Here is an 11,024-nt window from a genome sequence, read left to right as displayed (position 1 = left end):
GATCTGCTGAGTCGCGCCCTCAGGGAGGCCAATCCATGATGGTGTTCCAGTGTGTGTTGTATACAGTGCTTTGATATAAGAATCAGTCCATGTACCATTTACCACTGCGTGTTTTTCTATCTAACTATGCTTTTACTGCATTGACAGTGTGTTTGGGATCATTGTCATGCTGAAAAATGAGGCTGTTGCCAATTAGATGATTTAAAGATCAAAATTTAATGGTACTGTTTAAATTGATCACTCCATCAGACCTATTGCCACTGATTTTTGCAGTCTGGTTATTGTGTAATGTTGCATACCTTTAACAGCCACCCTTTAACCCAGACCATTTCTGATGAGGCTTCAGTGATGGATCAGCTGAAGGGTCATCGCTCAGGTCCTGTTTCAGGTCTTTGCAGGAGTCTATCCTATTTCTTAAGGACATGACTGTCAGATACTGTTCATCTGCTGTAGATAGTTTACAGCCCCAAGTTTCTATTCCAGCCTTTGAAATGTTCTTGTTTATATGACCTCCATAAAACAAATGGATTTTGTAGTTCATCTTCTGCACATAAGAGTTTCAAAACAGTGAACGTCTGGGTTTATGTTAAGGAGAGCAGTGTGACATTGTTCTGATTCTCAGTGCATGGCTGTTTTCCTTGACCTCAAATACGTTTGCATTTAGGTCAAGGAAAAGGTTAGGAATAAGAGATAGAACATACTTTTGGAACACGCTGGAAAAGTCATACCCCACGGCATTCCCATACCTTGTAACTCGGGAGTGGCACCAAAAAACACAAAACAGTAGCAGCACAGATGAGAAGTTTACAGTGTTAGTACTGTTTACATGCAGTGCTACCATCTTGGATTGCTAACTCAGGCTATGTTGGTCTGCTCGGGCTATATTGCACTTTTCTAGTGTTCGGTCTGCTGTTGCACTGCCATGTGTAGCACCATGGTCTTGGAGGAACGCTGTCTCGGCTCAGTGTGCTGCACCACTGCACATGGTTGGAAATAAAGCCACTTGACTTGAAAGTTCATTTTCTGATTTCAGAACAAAAGTTCCCAGTCACTGTTGACATGGTTAGCAACATATCCTGGGCCTGGATTTTGAACTGCTGGCTTTCAGGTTGTGTTCATTATATTTATTCCATATTTCTCTACAAGCTTCTCTGTTATTGCTTTTGCTCTTTACATTTAACCATCAGCTGATGCAGATGTAGAGCCTATAACTGACTTTAATGATGTCTTACAAGACAGAACATAACAAACTTCAATCATATATCATTTAATAACAGATGAATGAAGCTAAACTTAATGCAGGCAAATGCTGGAAATGCATCCAGTGCTGTTGTTCATTAGCACACACACATTTACTCGTATCAACAGATTTTCATTAACAGCTCACTGTTTTAATCAAGTTAAAATGAATTTAACAATCATACATATACAATCATTATATAATCAGTTTCACACACATCATAAAGACAATGATTTCACCTAATTGTTTTAAAATAAAAAGTGTCTTTTTCATGTATAGACTTGGAAAAACAACTGAAACAGTGAATTTAAAACAATACAGACAAGCTCATAAATTAAAAAGTAAAAGGAAATATCAAAATTTTAGAATTTACAGATATTTCATTTACACTAAATCAGCATGTATTCATGTGGCAGACCATTAACAGAGGGAGAGTGGGTCTGTGGTGACTCAGCAGTAAATCTGACTTATGCATAAAAAATGTAAACAGCGGGCCCATTCACAAATGTGCACAAAAAGGTTTTGCCTCCTTCCTAATTTTTCTCTTTTTGCGTATTTGTCACGTTTCAGATGATTGACTGTCGTACAACAGTTATATAAATACATATATTTTAATGTTAGGAAAAGATAACCTGAGCAAATATAAAATGAAGTTTTTAAATTCTAATTTTATTTAAATCTATGTCATGAACTACTTGCCGATTACACCTAATAACTGCTCGTATCACCCTCAGCAGCAAGAACTGCAATCAAGCATTTGTGATAACTGCCGGTGGGTCTTTCTTATCACTGAGGAACTCTGACCCACTCCTCTTTGCAACAACCTGTTCACATCGTGCCAAAGCCATGGCGCCAAGAGGAAACACTGCTTTAGATTGTGACATGACGTGTTGCTTTTCTCTAAGCCTACTTTAAAGATCTGGAAAGTTACACAGAACCTGTCTTTTTCAGACAGGTCAGAGACCTTTTCTGTATTTTCACCTTTATTTTAACCTGGTGTACAGTTTATATAATTACTTATCAGCATCGTTCTATGAGCACGTTTGGTTTACGTCTTGGAAAACTGTACTGACAAAATTATTATTCATGTTAAAGATGTGCTTAGATTTTCTAACAAAGCCAATGTTGTTTGCAAATCTTTCTGTGTTTGCATCGCACAAAGTGTTTCTAAATCTGTTCAGAATCCAATCAGATTCAGAAAGGAAATACTGACCAATCAGATTTGTGCACACGCGTCTGTGAACGAGGCCCAGTGATTCCTGCATTTGTATCGATCCAGCTCGTCTTTCAGTGTGAGGCTTCACCTGTAAACTGCATGAACTGGACCAACAAGACTGGAAAGGTCTGTGTAGAACTGCTATTTAAAAGAAATGAGCTGCATTAGAGCAGACGGGCTGCTCATTGGCTCCATATCAAATTAGGCAGTGTGGCCTTCCTCCATAAAAGGACGAGTACTTGTTGGCTTTACAAGACAGAAAAACTCACTGATAATAATCCACAACGCTGGTTAATTTGGGGTTTCAAACAAACAGCAGAGAACAACAGAAAGAGCTTACCAAGAACACACCGATTGTTTTAACAGTTACAAAGGTCAATAATGGGATTTTTGGTGCACCAACATCAACACTCACACGAGCATAAATTTATCATTGAACAGGCAAATTGTGGGTTTGCAGCTCTCCTGAAGCAGCACTCAGTGCTTCTTCATCGAGTCGAGGACACGGAGAATGTGCAGGAAGAGGTTGACAATGTCCAGGTAGAGGTTAATGGAGGCCAAGATGTGCTCCTCAGGAGAGAGCTGCTTCATCAGCATGCTGGTGTCATAGATGATGAAGCCACAGAAGACCAAGGCCCCAGCTCCAGCCAGGAACAGACCTGCATCATCACTGTGGAAGAAGAGCTGCAGAGAGAACAGAGCACAAGGGGACTTAAAGTTAAGGTGGAGGATCATCTGACAACAATCCACAGCGTGGGTGGGAGGGACTGAAACATCTCACCCAGCACTGTTAGCATGGATGCTGCACTTGCAGAAGGTCCTTAATCACCTTTCTCCCAGCTTCGAGTCAGCATCAAAACCGCCTTTCCTCCACCTTTGACTCCCATCAGGTTGCATTTAAAGCCAAACCACCACTGCTCTGCGTCCACCTCAAACTGTTATTTAATACCATCATCCCTGACGTTCTAGTGATTAGGCTGGCTTAACTTCCCACTTGTGCCTGGATCGAAAACTTCCTTAAAGAGATCAGAGAACCCTTCAGTCCCGTCCTTGTTCAGCCTACTGCTCTCTGGAAGGAGGTAAAGAACCATCCAACGCAGAGCCAGCACTCTCCTACGACTGACAGTACCCAGCAGCAAAACTGTGTTTGTGTTTGATTTTACCAACGTGTCTATTTTTTGGCATTCCTTTTTGTTTCATCGTGTTTATAGCCCGTGTTAAACTTCAGCTGCAGCACTCTGAAATCTCATCATACAACATCTTATCCTATACAAGGAAAAGCAGCAGAACAAAGGCTGGCTTTAAAATTGGAAGTCTTCTACACTACAAGCCCTTTACCCCAGCAGGCCCAAGTAAAAGACCAACTCTGCAGTTTGCACTCTTCACAACAGGGAAACTACAGGTTTCATTTTCCCACTGTGCTTTTGTGCACGCCGTCTCACTGCCACAGCTTGCTGGGAAATCCGTTTCTACCTGTGACCAGTTCACCTACTGTGGCTCGGCAAATGTTTGATGTAGAAAAAAGTCCAACATTACAATTCTCCAACTAAACTTCTTTACATACACAGCCGTGCCCATGTGTAGGGGATTTAGCTTAGCTCAGAAATATCATCAGCCCTTTTTCTCTGTAGGTTTCTGTTGTTTTTAACTCGTTGGCCTTTGTACCTCTTTCATTATGCCCATGTGACACGGACACACTGATATCAGGCCCCTCCACTCACCCTCATAAAGCTTCCAATGATGAGGATCCACAGACAGGAGAAAAGCCTGCAGGGATGAAACAGATACAGTTCACTTTAGCTGGACTCAGTGTGTCAGCTGCACGTCAGATAGTAGGACATCAGTGGAAAGCTCATATACATCTCTAGCTTCAGATTGAAGGTGTTTTGTGTCGTCACAACTTTCAAAATCTACGAATGTTATATTTACATTCTCCACTTATCTCACCTGCATATTACACGTTGTGTGCGATCTGACAGCACATTTATGGAGCTCGGACAGGAAAGCGTCGGGACTTCTTCAAGTTTCTTTGAAGACGTTTCATCCGAAAAGCTTCTTCAGTTCTAAGACTAGTAGGTGGAGAGTCTCAGATTTGAAGCCCTGCGGGACCCAAGAGGGCCGTGGACCCCCCTATTGATCCTCTACCCAAAAGGCTTAAAATCTGTGACTCTCCACCTACTAGTCTTAGAACTGAAGAAGCTTCTCTGATGAAACATCTTCAAGGAAACTTAAGTTCGGACACTTTCCTGTCCGAGCTCCTCACACTACGGATGACAGCTGGATGACTGAGAACCTTCACAGACATTTAAGGAGTCCTACCAGAACACAGAACTTACCAAGCTCCCATTTTGCTGAAATCTCTTTTGGACTGAAAGGTGTAGGCTGTTAATACAGCGAACACAGCACAGGTGAGAAACAAGGCTTGCAGTATCGTGGAGTAATCATAGAAGGTGACTGTGGAGAGAAAGAAATCCCATCAGAGTCTACGGTAGCCTGGAAGCCTGGACACTAACAGAATGTAACTCTAAAAACTTACGAGCTGTGGCAACAGACAGCGCCTCCAGAAGAGTCTGTAAGCAACACAACACAGCCATTATTAAATCAGCAGTTACTGAGGCTGCAGCCGCTGAACAGCTCAAAATAAAAAAGGAAACATGGCAACAAAGTAACGTGGGGAATGTTACAGCTTCATGCTGGACAGCATCAGGTTTATGGCACCGTAACTTCAGCTTAACAGACACCGGAATGAAATAAGTTACATATAAAAAAGCATTAAAAACCATTTTACACACACAAATACAAACAATAGAAAACAAGAACATTTTATGATTTCATACCATTTTAAAAACAACTTATGTCATCTTGTTTAGTTGATATCATCCACCGTTGTATTAAACACGTCACCAATTTTCCTACTAAATATATTTCAGAAGGCCCTTCAGTGCACATGTGCACAGAAATCAAAGGTCACGCGTGCACTGATGGGTTGTTACCGTCACCTGTGAATAGAGCCTTTTAAAATATATTTACTTGGAAAATTGGTGACGTGTTTAATACTTATATTACCCACTGTTCATAAACAAGGTACTGTTATACATGTTAGCTTCTCTTCATGTAGGAAATGGGAAATAAACTGATCATCATGATTGTAATTCTGATCATTTGATCTACCAGAGACAGACAAACGTTTTGATGTGATGTGAATCACTGTTGCTTTGTGCCAAGGCGCCGACTGAAAGAGGCCACGCCCATCAGTAATACCATTTCCATGAAAGGCTGGACACGGTCTGCAACAATGCTTAGGCAGGTAGTATGTGTCAAAGTAACAGGACTCCAGGTTTCCTAGCTGAAGCATCACACTGCCTCTGCTGGCTCGCCTTCATCCCATAATGCATCCTGGTGCCAGGTGTTTCTAATCCTTTATTTATTCAGGTAAAAATCTCATTGAGATTTAAAATCTCATTTCCAAGAGAGACCTGGCACTTACCTGTTTCACAGGTAAGTGACGCACACACACTCAGCCATCCACGTGATGCACAAGAAAATGTGAGTGATCAGACCAAGCCATCTCTGTGGTCCACTGCTGAGGCTCACGTGCCCATTGTTGGTGCTTTGACAGCGGACAGGGGTCAGCATGGGCACCCTGCAGCAGTATTATATTTTTTGTTAGCTTGAGCTGCAGTAACTCATCCATTGGATCAGACCAGGCCAGGCATCGCTCCTCACGTGCATCAGTGAGCCTCGACCACCCACGACTCTGTCGGTGGTTCACCAACGTTCCTTCCTTGGATCACTTTTTAGATACGGACCACTGCAGACCGGGAACGCCCTCAACAGCTGCAGCTTTGGAGATGCTCCGACCCCATCATCAAATGTGGCTCCTGTCAAACTAACTCTAACCTTAAGCTTGTCCATTTTTCCTGCTAATAATATACAAACTTTGAGGATAAAATCTTCACTTGCTCCTTAATCTATCCCACCCACTAACAGATGCTGCGATGAGGAGACAATCAGAGTTAATCACTCCACCTGTCGACGGTCACAATGATGATTGGTGATCATCGTCTCCTGGTGTAAAAATATGTTCTCATAAAACATTAGTTTTAATCGACTTTCTCCAACTATCACGAGCAGGAATTAGACCACGAATATTCTTGGACTGGGTTCACTGAAAAATGACTCACTGCTCATCGCCGTTACCTTCCTGGAGCAGACAACAATTTTGACTGTTGCCGTTTAAAGTTGTGACAATCAATCAAATTTAAAAAATATATTCAAGAAACTGAAAACAAAAGAACTTACAAATGCAAACAGGAGGTAGAGGTTAGCTGGATGTTGGTGCCTGTACACAGCTAGAGCCACCAGAAGAACCAGCGAGAGCAGAGATGAAACCATCACCACAGCCGGGCTGAGGAAGGAACCAGGTCACAGTGAGACAATAAGGCAAACCAGGCTTCATAGAGATTATGTGCAAAACACTTGGAAAACTAAGGATAAATGAAGCAGCAGTTCTTCCTCTTCTCTTCAAGGCAAGTTGCTGATATTCCAAGGACACAGTAAATCATTTTATAACAGCAGGTAGCACAGACAGCACGCTGTGGACAGGTGATCAGACTGTACATGCAGTCAGCCACTCATCACTTCTTAACACTTTGCTTAGAAAAAGAGAAATAAGAGCAACAATTTACTGAACGCTGCAAACAGAAATGGAATTACAGTTTACAGGCAAAACTGGTTTCGTACAATTCTCCTGAGCTTGAAAGTTCATATTTGGGATAATCACCATTACTCTTCAACACAGCCTGATGTGCAATAATGTCTTTAAATCATCATCAGAAATATTCCTCCGAGCTCCCTGAAGGACACTCCAAAGCTACCTCTTTGGATACTGGCCGCCTTTAATCTCACACTGTATCACTTTTCTATCCAGACATCCTGAACTACATTTGGCAGTTTGGGAACATTGTCATGAAAAATCGATCAGTCGCCAATCAGAAGATTTCCAGATGGCGCCGCATGATGGCTCAAACTCTTAAAGTTCATTTCTATATTCAGAAAACTACATGACATGAATTTTTGACAGGATGAAATTCAGCCCCAAACCACGACAGAACTGGGGATTTAATAATCTGACATACTGGCCAATCAGGACACAAAGCAAACATGTTTCTCTAATATTTGTTAACAGCAGTTATTTGAGGCTTTGCTAATATGACAACGCAGCTTAACACTAATCTTGTCTACTTGTTAAATAGTCACCAGTCGTGAGTTAGTCCTTCATGCTCTTCCTGACTCTGCTGAGATCCTGGCTGCTATGTTTATGCTGCTTCCAACAGGGAATTTGTAGAATTCCCAACAGTTTCCTGGCCGGATGCTTATATGACTCTTTTCTTCTTGATTGAGCACCAAAGCTTTCTAGGACAAACCTCAGCCACACTGATGAACACGCTATCACAAAACACGTTTTATTCACACATACTGATCGATGCAGTGGGGGCAACTCGGGGCTCAGGGAACAAACCATGACACTTCCAGTGGTAGACAACCACCTCCACCTCCTGAGCCACGGCCTCCTTTTACCTGGACTTAAAATGAATGGTGGGGGTGGGGGGGGATCAACACTCGTGCCTCATCCACAAGATTTACAAAAAATGTGACCTCTGACCTTGAAATTGAGCTGAGTGTCACGGGTCAGAGTTGTAGTAAACACTATGGGATGAATTTCTATTTCTACGTCGCTCCTTCTCCAATGATTACATTCACAAACCTGCGTGTTCAGGTCCATCAGCCTGTTAAAACGTATCTGTATGTGACACTAAAGTCAGGACTGAATGGCTACATTTACAATAATTAATTACTGTTTTTCCTTCTTTGTCACTGTACTAGAACATATTTATTTCAATGCTTTTGTAACATTTTCCAGATTGAAAGTGAAATAATAGAAAATATTCTGTTAATTAAATAACATTAATATTCAAAAATAGAAAACTAAAAGCCAATAAAACCTGAAGGTTGTCAGGCTGGACACTTCATTATTTTTAATATTAATAAACATCTACACCATCATAAGATCTTGTTTACAGCAGCATAAAATCCTTTGATCAAAGCAGAGTTCAGAATGCTGACACACTCGATATACTCGCTTTTCTTCACTGCAGCCCCCACACACTCTTCACACTACATCACACACTCCTTTAAAGAGTTACAGACACAAACTCACTCATTCGCTCGCACACTTATCAGTTTCAGGTCAAACTGTGCAATCAAAGTAGTTATCCTGTGCTTTTCAGTGATATTAGGGTCGTTATGGTAATCCCCAAGGTGCCGCATCCAAATCAACACAACAAACACAGAAGAGTGAAAATAAGAAATGCATCTGTAAACTGCCTGCAGTGTGGGAGGACAGATGTCCCAGCTTGTGCTGCAGCCATCAATGATTTTAGTAACTGGGTATTGTACTGGTTATTCAACTGATTCATTGAGGAATCAGATAAGAAATACTTTTGTGTGTTTAATGTGCAATAATAAAACTTTAAAGGAGAACAAACAGAGCTCTTTCTAAATTGCTCATGGGGTTCCATTTTAGAAAGTGCAATGTTTTAATAGTTTAACTGCACACAGCTACTTAAAAAAAAACAAAAACTAATCCTATTTATTCCATATATCTGCCACATCAAACGTTTTTCGAACATTTTCTTAAGTGCAAAGATAAATAATCTCAATTATGTTTATAGTGTGTGTATAAATTAGACTGACAACTGCATCAATATCATCTTTGTAATAATCAAATTATTGAGATTACTCCAATCGTTGCAGCCCAGTCGATACTCCCGGGACACAAAAACAACTAACCACCTGAAGTGCAGCTGAAAAGGTGGAAGCAAAACAGCGAGCAATAATAACAAGGCCAGAGCCGTCACAAAACAAACAGTATGTAAGGATAAAGCAAATCTAATATTTGCAAGAATACGATGACACTATGATACAATAATATTAACTCTCTCTGAAACTGCACAACACTGAGAGGTTTTCTCAAGTATTTGTTGGCATCACTAAACATTACACATATTGAGGAGGCGGATATAAGCATTACTGCTGTGTAAACATGGATGATGTAATGACAGCAGACGAGGAGCTTCCGCAGGAGATAATGTAACTTTAGATTCTCGTGAGAGGAGACGGAGTGCTCTCTTTGTCTCCTGTCCTTAGAAAAATGAAACAGACAGCAGCACCTGGTTATATATTAAGCAGCTCATTCTCACCTTGCGAGAACAAACTCCTTGATGGTCGGAGAGAACATGAAGAGAGCAGAGGTGGCTGTGGTCAAGATGATCTGCAAGCTCAGGAGGGTGTACACCTTCCTTAGAAAGCCTAATGAACCAAGAAACAGCGTTACAGTAGCTGAAAACCCATCGGAAGGTTTTGCTATCTTTAGGCAACGAAACCAATAATAACTGTGTAGAAGAAAACAATGAACACGGCCAATAATATCACAATGTTAGCCAGATAGCACGGGTCTGTTACTCACCCATACGGATCTGAACACTGGCCGTAGCAACATTAGTGCCGTAGTTAAAATCGTCTTCGATAGAAGACCGCGGGTATTTTTCACTGCTCATCTTGTTAAACCAGCGTTTTCTTGACGTGTTCTTGTTTCTCAAGCTACGTAGTCGTTTTACGGAAAAGCAGGTTCTTCTTCTTCTTCTTCTAAATTTTATTGGCTGTTGGCAAACAACTGAATGGTGCATTACCGCCACCAACCGGTGTGGAGTGTGAACTGCAACGTAGCTCAAAAAACCAAACCAAACCAAAAAAAACCTCAAATCCTCCCAAACTATTTACCCTCTTTTAAAAACTGAAATTAAGGCCTGATAACTTTCACTTCTTGAGTCCATTTGCAGTAAATCAATCTATGAAAATAAAAAGATCTAGTTTCATTTGTATGTTTCTGAGGTTTTGGGTCAGTTGTCTACTCTCCACCTGATACTTGTGACTAGGGCTGGGCTATATCATACCGTTCACGGTAATACCGGTGTAATTTTGGGCAACGATAGAAAAATGAAATATCGCGATAGAATATGGGTAAAACACGCATGCGCAGTGCCTATGTTTACATACGCACATGGCGGCGACGCAGAATGAGAAGAGCTAAAGTGGATCGTTAAATGAAACGGATGAACCAGAACTGGTTTGTAAAAATGCTGCAACTTCAGTGGTGTGGAACTGGTTTAGCTTTCGTCCGTCAGATACACAACATTTTTGGTAGCGCATGCTAGCGGGCCGTCGTTATTACCGTGTTGTTTGGAAAATACGGCGCACTTAAAATCAATCCTTTGATTTTTCTGAAGATCGACAGTGCCCCTTATAATCCCGTGGGCCTTATGTATGAATTCTGGTTGTGTCTACACGGCGCTCGAAAATCTGTCAGATGTTTCAGTACGACTTTGCTAAGCTACGAAGCCGCACCGCTTGATGGATTGTGGAGCATTACGGCTATCGCAGGCAGGAGCCTCGCGGAGTGATACGTACTGTGCTTCAACATAATATTACCGTATTGTGTGTGTATAA

At 41.4% G+C, this 11,024-nt stretch overlaps 1 protein-coding gene across 1 annotated transcript; it reads right to left on the bottom strand.

The window, feature by feature from the left end:
- Positions 1–1,251: 1,251 nt before the first annotated feature.
- Positions 1,252–10,180, bottom strand: tmbim4 (transmembrane BAX inhibitor motif containing 4). The gene is made up of 7 exons (XM_031754979.2): positions 9,985–10,180; positions 9,719–9,827; positions 6,759–6,864; positions 4,993–5,026; positions 4,793–4,910; positions 4,178–4,223; positions 1,252–3,140 (listed from the first exon to the last, which is right to left on the bottom strand). Exons 1-7 carry the CDS (start codon positions 10,073–10,075, stop codon positions 2,934–2,936), a joined length of 711 nt encoding a protein of 236 aa, XP_031610839.1. The 5' UTR covers positions 10,076–10,180; the 3' UTR covers positions 1,252–2,933.
- Positions 10,181–11,024: the final 844 nt, after the last annotated feature.

This window comes from Oreochromis aureus, linkage group 17, assembly GCF_013358895.1.
Source record: "Oreochromis aureus strain Israel breed Guangdong linkage group 17, ZZ_aureus, whole genome shotgun sequence".
Lineage (NCBI taxonomy): Eukaryota > Metazoa > Chordata > Actinopteri > Cichliformes > Cichlidae > Oreochromis > Oreochromis aureus.
The sequence above is the reverse complement of the archived record's forward strand: the minus strand, read 5'-3'. Positions and strand labels throughout refer to the sequence as shown.

What these genes read in the sequence shown, in the direction of transcription:
- tmbim4 (XM_031754979.2), bottom strand. Translation starts at nt 10,075, where the DNA reads ATGAGCAGTGAAAAATACCCGCGGTCTTCTATCGAAGACGATTTTAAC. An exon ending in CAGTGTTCAGATCCGTATGG is followed by an intron (nt 9,828 to 9,984) that starts GTGAGTAACAGA and finishes TTGGTTCATTAG; the next exon opens with GCTTTCTAAGGAAGGTGTAC. An exon ending in TCTACCTCCTGTTTGCATTT is followed by an intron (nt 5,027 to 6,758) that starts GTAAGTTCTTTT and finishes TGTTGCTTACAG; the next exon opens with ACTCTTCTGGAGGCGCTGTC.